The 20,007-nt window shown below is 38.6% G+C and overlaps 1 protein-coding gene across 1 annotated transcript in view; it reads left to right on the top strand.

The window, feature by feature from the left end:
• The window catches only part of Tsga10 (testis specific 10), a 104,083-nt gene that overhangs the window by 45,885 nt on the left and 38,191 nt on the right, over window positions 1-20,007 (top strand). Inside the window, exons 10-11 of the mRNA XM_051152770.1 lie at window positions 15,099-15,214; window positions 18,560-18,714. Coding sequence (XP_051008727.1) covers window positions 15,099-15,214; window positions 18,560-18,714 — 271 coding nt within the window. The remainder of the gene's footprint in view (window positions 1-15,098; window positions 15,215-18,559; window positions 18,715-20,007) is intronic.

Here is a 20,007-nt window from a genome sequence, read left to right on the forward strand (position 1 = left end):
ACATATGTTAATTCCGTTGGTGGATGTTTGGGCTTATTACTTTCCTTCTTTACTGTAAGGAATAAGTTAGGGAAAGTGTGTGTGTGTGTGTGTAAATCTTTTGCTTCTATTTCTGTTTTCTATATATGAGTATATTGCCTGTATATGTCTGTACATCATATGTGTGCAGTTACTGTGGAGGCCAGACAAGGGCATCAGATTGTCTGGAACTGGAGTTAGAGTCAATTGCTAACTGCCATATGGGTGCTGAACCAGTTGAACCTGGCTTCTTTGTACGAGCACCAAGTGTTCTTAATTGCTGAGCTATCTCTCCAGCCCCATACATGCTGTTGTTTTTTAGCCATTGTTTTTATTCTCTTGGGTCAATAGTAGAATTTTTTGGTTACATTGTAAGTATGTCTTTAACTTGACAAAAAAAGACCAAATAGTTAACTGTCATGATTGTTGATTTAATAATGCAACTAATATTTTATGAAGCCTGTCTTTTTAGGGCTCTCAAAGAGAATTAAGCCCTATGCCACTAAGGTAACTATTATAGACAGTAAGCATCTTGTGATTCTAGATTCTATAAATCTAATATGGTTGTAGTTTGTACTATTGAGAAATTGAGACATATTTCTATTGTAATTTTACTTAATTCTTAATTTTTTTCTAGAACCCCACTTCAGAAAGGTTTGTCAGTGGTTTTTGTTGTTTTTATTGTTCTGCCTTCTTGTCAACATTTATTATTGTCAGTCACTGATATCCTAAAGGCGTTTTGTACCTTTATGTAGCTCTTTGTGAGTTGATGCAAAGAGATCTTCTATAGCTCTTTGTGTATTTTTTACTCACTTCCTTTGTAGATATTTTCATATTAATTAACATAGGATCCAAGAATTCTCATTCATTTGAAAACTTAATGGAAGTTAACTTGTTTCTTCTGAATTAGGCCTTTTGAGCATAGACAGATTTCAATATCAGTATCTATTATAGAACTCTGGGCAGACCAGATGACAACTATGCTAGATGGAGGAACATTTTTGTTGGATTTCTTACCACAAGTTACTTCATAGTATACTTTTCAGGATTACTTTACACATCTATCATGTGGGCCTGATTATGTGCTATTTTTTGAGGAAAGCATACTATTCTGTGCATTGAAGTTCATTTTCAACGTATTTTAGACTAATTCTTAATGCTATCAGTTTCAGTCCTTTCTAGTAATTATTTCTAATATTTAAAAAAAAAATACTGAATGAAGAGAGTGGGCAGCCTTGTCTTGTTCATGATTTTAGTGGAATTTCTTTGACTTTCCATTTAGTTTGATGTTGGCTATCAGCTTGCTGTATATAGCCTTTATTATGTTTAGGCGTGGTCCTTGTATCCCTGAGCTCTCCAAGATTTTCATCATGAAAGGGTGTTGGATTTTGTCAAAGGCATTTTCTGCATCTAATGAGATGATCATGTGATTTTTTTTCTTTCTGCTTGTTTATATGGTGGATTACATTGATAGATTTTTGTATGTTGAACCATCCTAGCACCCCTGGATGCAGCCTACACTTGGTCATGGTAGATGATATACTTGATGTGTTCTTAGATTCAGTTTGGGAGTATTTTATTCAGTATTTTTACATCAATGTTCATAAGGGAAATTGGTCTGAAATTTTCTTTCTTTGTTAAGTCTTTCTATGGCTTAGATATCAGTGTGACTGTAGCTTCATAAAATGAGTTTAGCAATGTTTCTTCTGTTTCTATTTTGTGGAATAGTTTGAGGAGTATTGGTATTAGCTCTTGTTTGAAGGTCTGGTAGAATTCTATAATAAAACCATCTAGGACTGGCTTTTTTTTTTGAGGGGGTGAGAAACTTTTGATAACTGCTTCTATTTCCTTAGGGGTTAAAGACTGTTTAAATAGTTTACTTGATCTTGGTTTAACTTTAGTAATGAATACAGTACTTGAATTTCTAGTTAGAGCAATAAGACACCTAAAGGAGATCAAGGGGATACAAATCAGAAAGGAAGAAGTTAAAGTATAACTATTCACAGATATGATAATATACATAAGTGACCCCCAAAATTCTACCAGAGAACTCCTGCAGCTGATAAACACCTTCAGCAAAGTGACTGGATACAAAATCAATTAAAAAAATTAGTAGCCCTCTTGTATACAAATGACAAGTGGACTGAGAAAGAAATTAGGGAAACTACACCCTTCACAATAGCTACAATAATAGAAAATATATTGGTGTTAAGTCTAACCAAGCAACATCAAAGACCTGTACAATAAGAACTTCATGTCTCTGAAGAAAGAAATAGAAGAATATATCAGAAAATGGAAAGATGTCCCATGCCCATGGATTGTCTATCTCACCAAAAACAATCTACAGATTCAATGCAGTCCTCATCAAAATACCAACACACTTCTTTACAGACCTTGAAAGAACAATTCTAAATTTCATATGGAAAAACAAAAATCCCAGAATAGCTAAAGCAATCCTATACAATAAAGAACTTCTGGATATATCTCCATCCCTAACTTCAAGCTATATTTCAGAGCAATAGTAATAATAGTAATAGTAGACTGGTTGATCAATGGAATAGAATCAAAGACCCAGAAAAAACCCACACACCTATTGGCATTTGATTTTTGGCAGAGGAGCCAAAAACCATACAATGGAAAAAAAAAGACAGCATCTTCAACTAATGTGCTGGTCTAACTGGATGTCTACATGTAGAAAAATGTGAGTAGATTCATATTTATCACCCGGCACAAAACTCAAGTCCAAGTGGATCAGAGACCTCACCCAAAACCAGACACAGTAAATCTGTTAGAAGAGAAAGTAAGGAAAAATCTTGAACTTATTGGCACAGGAGACAACTTCCTAAAAAGCTCTAAGACCAACATTTAATAAATTGGGCCTCTTGAAACTGAAAAGCTTCTGTAAGGCAAAGGACACTGTCAACAGAAGAACATGACAACTTACAGACTGGGAAAATATCTTCACCAACCCTACACCCTACAAAGGGCTAATATCCAAAATATATAAAGAACTCAAAAAATTAAACACCACCAAAATAATTAAAAAAGATGAGGCACAGAGCTAAACTGAGAATTCTCAACAGAGGAATCTCAAATGGCTGAGAAACACTTAAGAAATGTTCAGTGTCCCTAGTCATCAGGGAGATGCAAATCAAAAGGACTCTGAGATTCCATCTTACACCCATCAGAATGGCTAAGATAAAAAAACTCAAGTGACAGAACATGCTGGCAAGCATGTGGAGAAAGGGAAGCACTCCTGCATTGCTGGTAGGAGTGCCAACGTATACAATCACTTTGGAAATCAATCTGGCACTTTCTCAGAAAATTGGGAATAGTTCTACCTCAAGACTCAGCTATACCATTCCTGAGTATATACCTAAAAGATGCTCTGCCATACAACAAGGACATTTGCTCAACTATGTTCATAGAAGCTTTCTTTATTATAGCTAGAAGCTGGAAACAACCTAAATGTCCCTCAACTAAAGAATGGATAAAGAAACTGTGGTACATTTACACAGTGGAATACTATTCAGCTATTAAAGAAATCATGAAGTTTGCAGGCAAATGGGTGGAACTATAAAAGATTGTCTTGAGTGAGGTAATCTAGACCCAGAAAAACGCACATGGTATGTGCTCACTTATAAGTAGATTTTAGCCTTATAGTACAAGATAAGCATACCAGCAAGCACAGACCCAAGACAAGTAAAATGGAGGATCCAAGGGAGAATGCTTAAATCTCACTCAGAAAGGGAAATAGAATAGACAGAGGTAGTGATTGAAGAGAGAAAAGAAGACAGGAGAGGGAGTGCCTTTGCCTCCTCAGTGCTGGGATTAAAGGCATGCTCCACCATGCTCAGCTGCATTTTTGTTTTTATTGTTAGCATATAGCCCCAAGAGTTTGTTTTTATATATATATATTTATTATTATTTCATTTATTCAGATTACAACTCAATTGTTATCCCATCACTTGTATCCTCTTGTTCCTCCCTCCCTTCCGCTTTCACCCTATTTCCCTCTCTTAGGTCTATGACCAAGAGGGACCTCTTCCCCCACTATATGGTCATAGGCTATCAAGTCTTATCTTGGTAACCTGCTTATTCTTTCTTTGAGTGCCACCAGGCCTCCCCACCATGGGGAGGTGGTCAAGTATGGGGCACCAGAGTTCATGTCAGAGTCAGTCCGTGCTCTCCACTGAACTGTGGAGAATGTCTGTCCATTGGCTAGATCCAAACCCTGACACTATTAATGATACTCTGCTATGCTTGCAGACAGCAGCTCAGCAGGGTTGTTTTCTGAGAGGCTCCACCCAGCAGGGCTTTGAAACAAATGCTGAGACTCACAGCCAAACATTGGGTGACATGTAAAGAGTCTTGTGGAAAAGTGGTGGGAAGGAGAAAATGACCTGGAGGTGACAGGAGCTCCACAAAAAGACCAACAGAGCTAACTAACCAGGACCCAGAGGAACTTGCTGAGACTGAAACACCAACCAAGGACCTTGCATGGACTGGACCTAGGCCCCCTGCACAGATGTAGCTGATGGGCAGCTCAGGCTTCATGTGGGAGTAAGGGGATGGGTGCTGTCTTTGACAAGGACTCTCTTGCCAGCTTTTTGATCACTCCACCCCTGGTGGGACTACCTTGCCATGCCAGGGGAAGAGGACATGCTCAGTCCTGATATGACTTGATGAACTGGGATGGATGGGAGGGGGACTCCCCTTTTTCTGAGGAATAGGGGAGGGGGCAGAGGGGAGAGGGAGGGAGAGTGGGACTGGTAGATAGGAGGGATGGGGCTATGACCAGGATGTAAAGTGAATAAATAAAATTTTAAAAGCTATAAAAATACTTAATGGTGGATAGAAACTTTTAAAATGCATTATTACATATTATAGGTTGGTTTATTAGTTCCCTGTTATTCTAGAATTTTGGGTTTGGTAGTTTCCCTGGAGATTACACCTGGCTTTATGTGATAGAAAAAAACATCAATTCAATAGGTCTGAGTGAAGTTATCTTAGAACAGGGTAAAAATATTTGCATATGAGCAATAGTGAAAAATGCTTCGAAAGTATATACTCAATGACTTTTAATAGTAAGACTATGTGAAGAAATCAAGGAAAACCCATGAAGTAGAAAGTTTAGAAATTATCAGCAAGTATCTACACAAAAAATGAATAGAAAGTTCTTTTCTGGGGCTGGAGAAATGGCTCAGTGCTTAAGAGCAATGACTGCTCTTTCAGAGGACTGGGGTTCAATTCCCAGCACCCACATGGCAGCTTACTGTAACTCTGGGATCCAACACCATCACATAGATATACAGAGAAAACATCAATAAAAATAAATAAATTTAAAAAATGTTTTTCTTCTGGTTGTTTTCCCTATGTCTCACAAAATATTAAATTGATATTTACATATGTTCACTTGTGTGCCTATGCTAACTGGCTTAGCTACCTAATTATTTGAGATAGAATATTACCATATGGCCTTAGCTGGTCTGGGACTCAGAAATCTGCCTGCCATTGCATTCCACGCACCAAGATTAAAGACACATGCTAAAGACTTGCTTTATTTTGTCTTAAATTATATTTGTTTTAAACAGTGATGGTGCATGCCTCTAATCCCTGCACTTGGGAGGCAGAGCCAGGTGAGTTCAAGGCCAGCCTGGTCTACAGAGTAAGTTCCAGGACAGCCAGGGTTACACAGTTAAACCCTATCTTGAAAACAAAAACAAAACAAAACAAAACAAAAAAACAAAAAAGAAATTATATTTGTATGTGTCTGTGTGTCTTTATGTGGATATATACACAGAGTGTAGGTGCTGTGGAGGTCAGAGATAGTGAAGCTTCATGGAGTTAGAATTATAGATAGTTGTGTGGTGGCAACCAAATGGGTCCAAGAGCAGTGCATGCTTTTGATTCCTGAGCCAGCCCCATTAACTGGTCTAACAACAGTAGGAGTTTCTGAGTTTGAGAGATACAGTTTATCCTCTTTCTTTCTTTCTTTTTTCTTTTTCTTTTTCTTTTTTTTTTTTTTTTTTGGGACAAGGTCCCTTTGTGTAGCCTTGGCTGTCCTAGACTCTGTAGACCAGGCTGGCCTCTAACTCAAAGTGATCCACCTGCCTCTGCCTCCCAAGTTCCGGGATTAAAGGCATGAGCCACCACACTCGGTTGAGAGATACACTTTTTCTTTTTTTAGAAAATACAAAGCCAGTTGACAATGCAATAAATTTAACTACCTATGCTAAAACCTTATTTTTCTTTCATTGTGTTCAAAATTGCACAAAATTACCACCTTAGCTTTTCTACATGTTATGTATAATACTATTAATCACAAACACATTTTATGTTACTACCACATGTGTAGGGGTGCCTGAGGAACTCAGAGGTGTCAGATGCCCTGAAGCTGGAATCACAGGCGGTTGTGAGCTGTCTGACATGGGTGCCTTTGGAAGAGTAATGCTCACCCAGCTTTCTGACCCCTGGTCTCTAGTTGCTTGATCTCTAGTACACTTGCATGTTGAAAACTGAACTATATCTATTCAGCAAGTCCCTTCTCTCCCTTCCCCCAACACCTGTTATTTACCATTACCATCTACTTTCTTTTTCTGAGAGTTGATTATTTTAGGTAACACATTTAAGTTGACTCTTACAGTACTTATGTATTTATGACTGACTTGTTTCCTTCAGCATAATGTTTTAATGTCTTCAGAGTTCATCCATGTTATAGAAAATGGCATAGGATGAACCATTTTGCTCTTTTTTTCTCTATTCCTACAACTTGAGTTAAGATTTTAAACACTGTATTGAGTAAGAGCAGAGAGAGTGGACACCTTTGTCTCAGAGCCAATGAGACAGTGCTTACAGGTTTCCCCCATTTAGTGTAACATAGCTTTAGCTTTGTCATAGAACCTTTCTTATGTTGACGTGTGTTCCTTCTATTCTTAATTTTTTTTTCAGAGCTTTTTTGTTTTGTTTTGTTTTTTTGTTTGTTTTTTGAGACAGGGTTTCTCTGTGCAGCCTTGGCTGTCCTAGCCTCGAATTCACAGTGATCCGCCTGCCTCTGCCTCCCGAGTGCTGGGATTAAAGGCGTGTGCCACCACACCCAGCTTTTTTTCAGAGCTTTTATCGTGAAGGGATGTTTACCTTTTTCAAATGCATGATCTGTATTTGATGAGGTTACCATGTGATTTCTAACCCCGAATCTGCTGATGTGCTGGTACATTTACTGACCCATCCTTACATCCCTGGAATGAAACCAGTTTGGTCGGAGTATATGATTGCTGTACAGCAGACCAGTCTCCATTTTCAGAGTGAACTCAAAATTAAGCACTCAGCTAGAGATACAAGGACATGGGAGCCAAATATGGCACTGAAACTTCATAATTCTCAACTCTACAGCAGTGATAGAAGACTCTAGAGCAGTGATTCTCAGCCTTTATAATGCTGTGGCCCTTTAGTATAGTCCCTCGTGCATGGCTGACTCCCAACCAGTAAATGATTTGCTACTTCATTGCTGTGCTTTTGCTCCTGTCATGGGCTGTAATGTAAATGTCTGACGTGGGAGCCCTGTGCGTGCGGTGTGAGATCCACAGGTCAGGGACCACTGCTGTCTCCTTTCTGACCTCAGGCTGGGTATTAGAGGACTCCATGGCTGTGCTACAGACCCCTTACTGTGCACTGTGCCAGCTGACCTTGCTCCTGTCTGAAGTACTTCACTGGTCTGCACTCTAGCCACTCCTCCTTTGACTGCCCCCTGGAGGCCTTCCCCTCCCCCATGACTGCCTCCTGTGGTTGTCTTCCACCATGAGGCTGTGGCAAGTTGTCCCCAGGTTCCTTGAGTTGTGATTGTTCCTTGTTGTAAAACCCTCAAAGTAGGGAGGTTCTGTTAGGCCATTAGGCTTTTATCTGCTGAGCCATCCTGCCCTCTATATACGCACAGTTTCTTTATTGTTTCCACCCCCGGGTAGCTTTGCACAAACCAGGTATGTGGGTATTTCTGAGATCCTTTCTGTTCTTTTGGAAGGGTTTTGAAGTCTTCTGTCCAGATTGCACATAGATGAGGGTTTTTTTTAAAATTATATTTGATGTTGTTGATGATGATTAGTGTATGTGTACTTGTGCCACAGTGTTTGCTTAGAGGTCAAATGCGGGTCATCAGCCTGAGTGCTAAGTGCCTTTACCTATGGAGCCACCTTGCCAAATCAGTAGTTGTTTTTAATATGCAAAAATGGGCATATGAGAAAACAATATATTAGGTAGCTTAGCCAAAGAACCTGGGAGATTTTCTCTGTTGTATTTTCTTACACTTGAATCACGAGATTTCTGGAATAGGTTTTTCTTGAAAGTGTCTTATGTAGCATAGGTTGGCTTTGTACTTACTCTGAGTGGAGGATGATCCTGAACTCCCGATCCTCCTGCCTTCACCTCCCGAGGGATGCAGTTATAGGAGCTCACTGCCGCCCGATCACTCAGTGCCTACTTTAAGGGTTAATTTAGTTATTAGTGACTTACCAATTTGACTATTTTGATTACTGTGTATGTTTTCTCAATTTCTATTCTTTTTCTTGTATAGAGAACAAGTGTTCTATAGAGATCCTCCCATAAAAGAAAATATATGGTTGTATAGTTTTAGTAATGCAAGGATAGCTAATGTATATAGTAATGTTTTAAATGTGCTTAAATGTGGGAAATAACCAGCTTTTTTCCTTTTTATAACACCTATTTTGTCATATTTACACCTTTGTATTTCTTGATGAATCAAATGAAACTTTCCAGACCTTTATTTGTATTTGCTTTGTGTATATGTGTTTTGCCTGCCTGTGTATATGTGCACAGTGTGCCCATCTGCTGCCTGTAGAGATCAGAAGATGGTATCAACTCTCTGGATATAACTTCCTTGATCCGGAATTACAGATGCTTGTGAGCCAAACTCAGACAGGGCAGGAACACAGAGTAGGAGCTGATGCAGAGACCATGGACGGTGTTGCTTACTGGCTTGCTCAGCCTGCTTTCTTAGAGAACCAGGAGCACCACCTCAGGGGGTGGGCTCTCCCACATCAGCCACTAATTAAGAAAATGCCTTATAGTTTTGCCTATAGAAGAATCTTGTGGAAACATTTTTTTAACCTAGGCTCCTTTCTAATGTGGAACTTTTTTTTTTTTTTTTAACTTTTGAAGATTATAGGATAATAACATTTTCCTTTTGATTTCCTCTCTCCAAACCCTCCTGTATAACCCTCTTTTTTTTACTAACTCTCGTTGCATGCATATGTGTATAAACATATGTATCCCTAAATATAGCCTATTTAGTCTGTATAATGTTACTTGTAGGCATGCTTTTAGGGCTGACTGGTTAGCATTGAACAACAAATTGGTGTGCTCTTCCCTGGGGGAATACTAGCTCTCCAACTCCCAGTTTGCCTCAGTTGCCTATAGCTCTTTGTGTAGGGTTGAAGTCTCATGGGTTTTTCATGTCCACTTTGGCATGTCCATTGGTGGCATCGTTGCTTAGCTCACATTTGGGTGGTCATGTTGGTGAGACTTTATGGGTGTAGTTTCTGATGTTACTAGGAGACAGTTTCACAGCTTGATCCTCTGGCTCTTACAGTCTTTCTTCCTTCTCTTCTACAATGTTCCTTGAGTCTTAAATGTGGGAGTGTTTTATAGATATATCTTTGGGACAACTCTGCATTTTTATTGGTTGTGGTTTTTTTTTTTTTTTTTTTTTAATATTTATTTATTTAATGTAATATATGTGAGTGCTCTATCTGCATATACACCTGCACGCCAGAAGAGAACATCAGATCTCACTATAGATGGTTGTGAGCTACCATGTGGTTGCTGGGAATTGAACTCAGGACCTCTGGAAGAGCAGGTGGTGCTCTTAACCACTGAGCCATCTCTCCAGCCCGGTTGTGGTTTTCTATAATGGCCTCTATCTGTTGTAAAGAGAAGCTTCCTTGAAGATGAGTGGAGTGTAGGTATAAGAACAAATGTTTATAAATTGTTAGGTATGATGCTGATTTAATAAATTAGTAGCTGTAGGTTCTCTTCCAGTAACCCTGATTTCACTAGCACTGAATAGTTGGCTAGGTTTCAGGGCCAGACATGCAGTCTCTCTGATAGAGTGGGTCTTAAGTCCAGTTAATGAGCCGGTGGTTACCACCAAGCTGTGTGTACCACTACTGCAATTTAGGATTATCATGGCGTGCTGGCCATTGATGTGGATTATAGCCATCATCTCTCTATAGGACTGTTGGCTGCCTCTCTTCTTAGGAATCTTGCTTGATGATTTCATTTTGATTGCTTTCAGTTTGGGCCTGTAAAAGTAAGGCAAAACATATTCATTTGCTATGATTATGAATATGGCTTGATTCATTTGTTTAATTTATTATTATTGTTGTTTTCCAGACAAGGTTTCTCTGTGTAACCCTGGCTGTCCTAGACTCACTTTGTAGACTAGGCTGGCCTCGAACTCAGAGAGATCCACCTGTCTCTGCCTCCTGAGTGCTAGGATTACAGGCATGTACCACTGTGCCTGGCTTACTTATTTAATTTTTTGTTTCCTCCTTCTTTTCATTTCTTCAGAGAGAGAGAGAGAGAGTGAGAGAGAGAGAGAGAGAGAGAGAGAATGTGTGTGATTTTTTTTACTGTTTGTATAGCATTTTTAGTAATTAGGTATTATTTGTCACATTTAACACTTTGAGTAAAGTGTAGAAATATGCCTCTCTAGTTCTTTTTTACCTGAAAATTTTATAGACACATCCAATACATATTAATCTTATCCTCTAACTCTTCTCCTTTCTCCCCAGTATATTTCCCTTCACGTTTCAAGCCACACACACACACACACACACACACACACACAATCCTCTATATATACAAACATATATATACATACATAAATATATTACACATACACTGCCCATTTGCATTTGTACATGGCTGTGGGGTTATCTACTAGGGGCATGGACAAGCTACCAATGACCACCACTTGAAAAAAAGTAACTCTCTGTCTCATATCAGCAATCAACTCCTTGGCTAGGAGTTTGGCCTTGGAAACTCCTCCTCCCTCCATGTTGGAACTTTTAGCTACCTTGACCTTGTGCAGGTAAGCATAGTTGTGTCCTGAGGATAACATTTTGTAGCACTCATCTCCACCCTCTGGCTCTTACATTCTCCCTGCCTTCTCTTCCGTGATGCTCCCTGAGCACTTATTCTCAACACTTTGAACAGATAGGAGTCTTTGCATTAACCACTACCTACTGCAGTAAGAAGCTTCTTTCCCAAGGTTGAGAACAGTTCAAACCTATGGATAAAACCAGAATGCATGTGTACAGTACCAAGCATGGAATCCCCTCTGTGGAGCAATCCAATCCCAACAACAGTTGATTCCCCCCACAAACAACCCTGCCACTATTGTACCATTGTGTCATCTTGCCTGGCAGGTCAGAGTTTTAACCTGTGTAAGATTGTCATGTCATTCCTCTACTCCCCTGGAAGCCTACATAGCACCTTTCAGCACTGTGGAAGCTAAGCCAGCAGGGAGAAAACTTACTTGGTATCTTCAGCAATAGAGTCTTCATGCCTAGTTATGGGGTCAATCAAAACAGTAATGGCAATCACCTATACTGTTCTGGGTGTCTCTGGGGCAGTGATTCTCAACCTGTGGATCATGACTCCTTCACAGGGGTCACCTAAGACCACTGGAAATAGCATGTTTACATTACAATTCATAGCAGTTGCAAAATTACAGTTTTGAATTAGCAACAAAAATAATTTAAAGTTGGGGTCACTACAACATGAAGAACTGTATTAAAGAGTCCAAGCATTAGAAAGGTTGAGGACCACTGCTCTGGGATATCTCTGACAAATAATTCATGGGGAGGTATCCCACGCCTAACACAGATTTTCATTTAATAACCCATGTCTTCTAGAGCATGTCTATTCATACAAGATACCTGTTCAAGCTTATTTTTGTTGTTGTTGTGATATTCTTTTTTTTAATTGGCATTCTTTATGTTTGTGAGTGTTTTGTCTGTGTTTATGCACATGTACCACATGTGTATCTGGTGACAGAGGAGGTCAAAAAGGGCATCAGATCTCTGGAACTGGAATTATGGATGGGTGTGAACCAGTTTTAGGTGCTGGGAACTGAATTGTTGTCCTCTGCAAGAGCAACAAGTGTTTCTACCTCTACAACCCCAATTGTTATTTTCTTAATTAGCTCCCTTTCAAGTGTGTTTTTATAATACTTGTGTATCCTCAGATTGGGTTAATCTACCCCAACCTTCATTTCATTTCTTTGAAGTTCTTTTACCTTTATACACTTAGAATTCCGTAATAGATTCAGATTAATGCCTCCTTGTTCTAGGGTTTCATCTTTTATTAGCCATCATTCCTTTGAACATTGCCTTTATTCTGATCCTTCAATTTTGATTTGGTAAACACCAGGCCTTCTCATTTCCATCATATGTCTCGTCCTCTCTCAGTTTCCCACCATCTTACTTGTGTTCTTGATAAAGGTGATTTTCCCTCATCTGTTTCTCTTTAGCTTTATCTGTTAACTTGTCCATTGAACTTTGTTGTTGTTGTTGCTGCTGGTAAAGTTTTTATGTTAATTTAATTTTATGATTATGTCTTAAAAAGCTGTTGTTTTTCACTTGAATTTTGTGTTCTATTTTAATGTCTGTTCGATAGTGCTGTACTCTGAAATTTGAGGGTATCTAATTCAGTTTTAAGCTATTATTACATTTTTATTGTTTTCTAATATAATTTGTGATTTGGAAAGGGGATCATTTTCAGCAAGGCTATTTCTGAGCATTAGTTTTCACCTGGATTGAAAGTGTTGTCTCCTGAGAAGTTTTGCCAGTGTCACAAGTTTATGTGTCCAACTTGGAACCAACTTTGACTTTTATTTTCTTTTATTACTAAGATTTTTATCAGGAAGAATTCTCCAAGCTTTTAACAACTGACAGGTGCTGTTGGCTGATCTTCCAGTAGTGGCATAGCTCAGTGGCCTTATGTGGGCTATGTTAGTCTATTTTTTGTGATAAAGCTATCTGTGGCATCTTTTTCTTTTCAAGGCTACTGAGACAGACAAACCCAACTATGACTAGTGTAAGTTTCATGGCTTTGATTATGCAGTAGTAGACATCCCTTAGAAATCATTACACATTGTCCTACACTTAAAGCGCTTTTTCTGGGTACTGATGGTGCATACCTTTAATTCCAGCACACAGGGCAGAGGCAGCCTAGTCCACAGAGTTTGAGGCCAGCCTAGTCCACAGAGCAAGTTCCAGGACAGCCCAAACTACATCAAGAAACCAGGTCTCATAAAACCAAACCAACCAACCAAACAGTCAAATACAGTGGCTTCACTGTTAAAGTTATTTTTATAAAACTGTGTTTCTCTTTTTTTCCTCTTAGCCCACTATCACACAAATGATTAAGACTCCGTTATATTATTTTAATAAGTTCCACAGCACAATAATTGAGCAGTTATTACTCTATTCTAAACCCTCTAAGCTAATTTGCCTTCCTCCCAGCATACATCCCAGAGATTTTTGCACTTTGTAGCTTTTCCTCTTCTAGCTCTCTATCCTGGTCTCTCCTGGATATCTCCCATGTTTCACTCCCCTACTTCCTCTTTTAACTCCTCCTCCCCTGGCTAGCAGGAAGTCTAGTCATATTCTCTCCCCTGCTCCAGGACTGGCTGTAAACTGCTTTATTGTCTTATTGGGACAATTGGGGAGCAGTATTTATACAACATTGAGACAGGAGATTCTCATAACAAGGATTGCAGCCACATATGGAGGGGATACAGAAATCAGCATTTGAATTACACAATAACCGTATGCCTGCACTTCCCACATTATCTTTAAATGCTTAAGTGTGGTTTTGGTGAAAGGACTTTCATATTTCTAGAAATGGAAGTCTGTTTACTTACTTGTGGACGGTGAACTTCCTGAGGGTATGGACAATGCCACTGCTTCCTTGACACCTAGTGTTTAGACAATTCCAGACAGTAAATGTTTGTAGAGTAAATACAATGCTGTTCATGAGAAAGATAATTATAAAAGTGAAAACCCAACGTAAACTTAAAAGTCTAATAGCAAGGAATCAGTGTATCTGCTTAAAAGTAAGTGACTATTGCTCATGTGATATTTCTAGCCAGAAAATCATGATCTGGAGAGCTGCAGTAGAAGACTTAAATTAAGATACTAAACATTAAGTATACATAAGTGTGATTCAATTTAACTGTATAGTATGACAACTATAAAATGTGCATCGCAAAACACAACAAAGCAAGAAACCTCACTGCGTGTGTGTCTGTGTGTGTGTGTGTGTGTGTGTGTGTGTGTGAGAGAGAGAGAGAGAGAGAGAGAGAGAGAGAGAGAGAGAGAGAGAGAGAGGGAGGGAGACACATATCAACATTCGGAGTCCTCCTGTGTTGCTCTCCATCTATTTTTGAGTTCCAGTCATTATCTTTCTGAATCTTGAGCTTGCTGTTTGGGTAGGCACCTGTCTTTTCCCTGCCCTTGAGCTTGCTGTTTGGGTAGGCACCTGTCTTTTCCCTGCCCTCTCCCCCTCCAGTGCTGGAATGACTAATGCGTGCTTCTAGGCCAGCCTGTCGTGTGAGTGCTGTGGTTCTGAACTCAGGTCCTCATGTCTGCACAGCAGGCATTTTACCGACTGTGCTATCTTTCTAGCTCCTTACTTAGTTAATTTTCTGTACTGTGGTTTTTAAATAATGACAGTATTAAAAGTGAAAACATATATTAGTGACCTTAAAAGCTTTTAGATTTAAATAGCAGAGATAGTTTTATAAAACGGTATTTTAGGTCTTAAAGTAATAAAATATGAGATTGTGTATGATTTTTTATTTTTATTTTTTGTTTTCTGTTTCAAATTTCAGTAAGCAGTTCCTAAAAAGTAATTTTTCTCCTTTTGTTAAAAAGATGTTTCACTTTTAATTTTAATAAATTTTTTGTAAAAAAAAAAAAAAGCTTTTAGATTTAAATATACTAAAAGTTGACAAAACGTAAAAATTCCAGAATTAGTTTTTATTATTAAAATATTTGCAGACTTTTATATGAAAATACAGAAAAAGATCTTTCTGATACTCAGCGACATCTTGCTAAGAAAAAATATGAGCTACAGCTTACTCAGGAGAAAATTATGTGCTTGGATGAAAAAGTTGGTAAGTTTTTTTCTTTTATTGCCTTTTATATTTCTTAAGTTTGGTGGAAATATGCATTTTTCTTTTCTTTAGTTCTAATACACACACACACACACACACACACACACACACACACACACACACACACATATATATATATATATTTAAGGAGAGGCCATTAGGTTTAGGTTATGGCTTAAATTTTGTAAGTAAAGAGGTAGTTAAAGCTACAGCTCCCTTTTCTTTCTGATAATTACTTATAATCTGATACTGTTTGTATAATGTTGCAGCTTAGAGCTATTGAGAGGAATTGTATATGTATTTCCACTTTGGGTAGAAAACATTCACATATTTTGTTCAGTCTATAACAGTGTTTGAGTTTACAAAATCACTTTGATAAAAATTTCCATTTATGTTGATATAATCACATCTTACTGTTCTTTGAAGCAACAGATAAATTTTTGTCAGGATTATGAAAGACTAAAGAAGAGGAAATTAAGACTGGGCAGTCAGCCCACCACTGACTAACACTTTAATTTTATCACTTTAGGAGATAGAGGCAGGCAGATCTCTATGAATTTGAGGCCAGCTTGGTATACAGATGAAGTTCTAGGACTGCCAAGGTTACACAGAGAAACTCAATCTCGAGAAGCCAAAAAAGAAAAAAATTTTTTTTTTTTTTTTTAGTATTTGGAATTTTCATGGAAAAAAAGTCTTTCCCAGCAATACATACAAGTAACATTATAAGGTCTGAGCAGGTTGCATTTACATATTTACACAGATACACACATAGAACAGTTTATAAAAGAGGCCATGAATCTGAAATACAGTAAGGGGGCTACATGTGAGGACTTAGAGAAGGAGAGGCGAAAGGAGGGTGTGTGTGTGCGATGTGATTGTAGCATAATCTAAAATAATTGCTTAAATTCTCCCGTGTTTAGTGAATGAAAGCAGAGCAGCTAGGTAGGTGGGGCTGCTATTGATTGAGACAAGAAATATTCACAGAGAAATTTGAAAGACAATGTAATAAGATACCATATATATATAAATAGTATTTTAAAATCATGAAGTCACCTAGGGGGAGGAAAAACAAAACAAACCAAAAAAACAGGAGAAGGGAAACCAATCTAGAATAAAAAGAAACCAAAGAAGTAGGAAGAAGACACAGAAGTGACTCTATTTGGAAAGAAACGTGTTTTAAAGCAGAGGGTATGATCTCTTCTCAGACACTTTGGAAAATAGAGTGTTATTTGTGGAAGAGGCAGTGGTTTAGGAATGGATGAGAAGACAAAATATGCACGCAGGTGCGCACGCACGCACACACACACACAAGCATTCACACTAAGAGGTACAGTCAGAATCCCTGAAGTGAGCCAGGAAAGCAGTAAGACCCACTTACACGTGGAATGTCCACTAGTGGCAGTGGGTGTTGTGAAGTGAAGCCAGCCTGAGCCTTTCTGTCAGGCTGAGGAGTGCATATGCCTACACACATGCAAAATACAGGGCTCGACTCTTGAGACTTTTTGTGTTGGATAGTCAGTGTGCTCTTCTCTGGAGAATGCTGTTTTTTCTAGGATTCCAGATGTTAGAAATAATTTCATCTTCCATTAGCCTAACAAAAATTTATCTGGCATTTCTAAGAAGAGTAAGATGTGATGATATCAACACACAGAGGAACTTTTATCCAAAAGATTTTTTTTTTTGTAAGCCCAAACAATTAAAAGAAAATAACAAGAATCCATCATGGTAGTTCGTGCTTACAGTCTCAGCACTTGGGAGGTTGAGTTCCAGGCAGTCTGGGCTACATAACAAGTCCTAAGTCTGCTAGAGTTATGTGATGAGACTGTCTCAAAAACAAACAAAACAAAGAATTCATACAGACAAAATACAGTGAACTGAAAAATAGCCAAGAACGGAAAATGGTAGTTTGAGTGAGATATGAAGCTAATGACTTTGTTTCCTCAAGGTAAGACTTAATAGACTTCTAAAGAAATAGATACCTGTAGTTTATAATTTAATTGCTGTGATAAAGTATTCTGACAGAAGAGACTTAGAGAGAAAGGGCTTATTTCAGTTCACAGTTCCAAGTGCCAGTTCATCATGGAAAGAGTCAAGACAGGTGCTTACAGCAGCTGGTTACAGTATGTCTGCAGTCAGAAGAAAGCGACAGACACATGCTTGCTGCTCAGCTTGCCTTCTCTACTCTTTCCACAGTCCAGAGCCTACTGCCTAGATGATGTCCCCACCCCCAATTAGAAATGTCTTTCCATATCAATTAACGTAATCAAGATACAGGCATGCCAAGAGGCCACTCTCCTAAGTGGTCCTAGCTTGTCATGTTGACAGCACCATGATAGCTAGATGATTGATTGGTTGGTTTTCAGATATAAAAACACCAAAACATGTGTTGCCCGAGAGTCATTACTGCCTATATATGCAGAAAAACATGACATTGTTAAGTACTACATAATGCCATCCAAGCACTGTACTGGAAGGGCTGTGGACATGGATTAACTCTACCAGCACTATCCTAGAGGTCTGGTCTACCAGCTCTCTCCTTCTAGAAACTCCTAGAGACTAACAAAGTCTGGAGCCAGACTTGTTGGAGCTTTATGCCATGTAATTCTGTTATCCAAGAACATCTACCTCTCCAACAGTTCTCACCCACTGTGGATTAGAATCACTGTGGGGTGTGGGGGATGGTGTGCTTGTCAAAATACTAGTTGGTGTGCCCACTATCAGAAATGTTGATTTAGTAGGACCATAGAGAGCCTACAAATTTGTATTTCCTAAGTGGCTCTGACAGAGTTGGGTTACAAACCACAGTTTAAAAACCTGATTTGCACAAGTTATTTATGCCTTCAACATTGACATCAGTTTGTCAGCATTCTCACAAATAGAATACCACAGATGATCCTCTTCCTTAGGAATTTTAGAAAAATGAGGAAGAATCAAAATATTGAGACAATTGACTCTAAAGCTGATTTAACTGAATATTTTATTAAATTTTGTTGTCAACTTTACATTCAACAACAGGGAGAAGAGGAAGTTAATGGAGAAAATTCATAGGTTGTTTGATTTTCCACCTATCTCATTTATTCCCTGCATAGATCACTCTGATTAGATAGTGATGTAGAGCTTTCCTTTGCTATAATTCAAAGGTATTAATTGTGCTTTTACATTATGGGCATTTGGAACTTTGTGATTCACCATTGTGATCACAAACACAAACATTTTATTTGGGGTATGACACTCTTAAGTGATTAGATAACATAGGGCAACTAGTTGGAAAATATTTCAACCTGAATTTTTCAAACTGAAAAAAGACTTTATCTTGATTAAAACAACACCTTTATGATTATTTAGATAATTTTACGAGGCAAAGTATTGCACAGCGAGAAGAAATCAGCATTCTTGGTGCAACCCTCAATGATCTGGCCAAAGAAAAGGAATGCCTACAAGCATGTTTGGATAAAAAGTCTGAGAATATTGCATCCCTTGGAGAGAGTTTGGCAATGAAAGTATGTCTTGGGAACTGGTAGATAAAATATGCTTAAATGAGATGTTTACATATTAAACTGCAATTTAATGGGTTACTTAATTAAAAATAAAAGAGTAGGATTTTCTTAGATTTTTCTAAAAAGCCAAAACTTTAAAATCTGAAATGTTTTAAGCGAGTTTTAGGAAACATGCATAAAATCCACAAACTAATGTTTTAAACTTACTTTTCCATCATGAATTAATGATACAAGTTCACTGATAATAATTCAGTATCACAACAAAGTAGGTTTTTTTTTTTTTCAAACATTTTAAGTCTGTCGCCTGAGAAGGTCATATGTTCATTCCATTAACATCGTCTTTTTGAGCTAGGTGTGTTGGCGCACGCCTTTAATCCCAGCACTCGGGAGGCAGAGGCAGGTGGATCGCTGTGAGTTCGAGGCTAGCCTGGTCTACAAAGTGAGTCTAGGACAGCCAAGGCTTCACAGAGAAACCCTGTCTTGAAAATCAAAAACAAAACAAAACAAAAACTGCCTTTGTGGTTGTAAACTAGGAACACACTTTTTTCTTTTTTGTTTTTGAAACAGGTCTCACTGTGTAGCTCTGGCTGGCCTAGAACTCAGTATGTAGATGAGGCTGGCTTCAAACTCCCAAATATCTGTTTGTCGCTGCCTCCCAAGCGCTGGGCTTAAAGTGTGCACCATCAAGCTCAGCTTATTTAAGGTATTTGGTACAGGCTTTAATGCTATTGTCAGTCATTGAGAATGGGCCATGTGTTGCTCATTCACAAAGCTACTTGAAAGGGCAACCATGTATTTTTTTCTTGTTAAACAATAACAAAAGAGTTCACCAGAAAGACAGAAAGATACAAAAGTGCCCTTTTAGCCCATAAACTGATTATGAAGGCAAGTCTAGTCTGTTTTTGTTTTGTTTTAAGATTGTGTCATTGGAGTAAGGTCTTTCTCTATTTTAAGGGAAGTAATTCGTTAATCCACCCATCTGTCCATCCAGTCTTTCAACAAGTACTCATTGGCATGAACTAGGTATTATAATAAAAAACGGCTGGGTGGTTGGGGCCATAGACTGCAAGAGAGAATAAGATCCTGTTACTACAGGACACGTAAGCACCATAGCGCGCAGGCGCCATGTGTTAACTGGAGTTTGGCAGCAGCGTGTGTGATTCATCCTGGGAGCTGGGCCAGGGGAGGAAAAAGATCCAGGAAGTCTTCCAGGGAGGACAGGGCTAAGTTTTCATAAAACAGGACTGGAAATGCCAGAGAAGGACTTAAGGGAAGAGGACGGTGGAAAGGCGACAG

Source organism: Acomys russatus, chromosome 11 (genome assembly GCF_903995435.1).
Source record: "Acomys russatus chromosome 11, mAcoRus1.1, whole genome shotgun sequence".
NCBI lineage: Eukaryota > Metazoa > Chordata > Mammalia > Rodentia > Muridae > Acomys > Acomys russatus.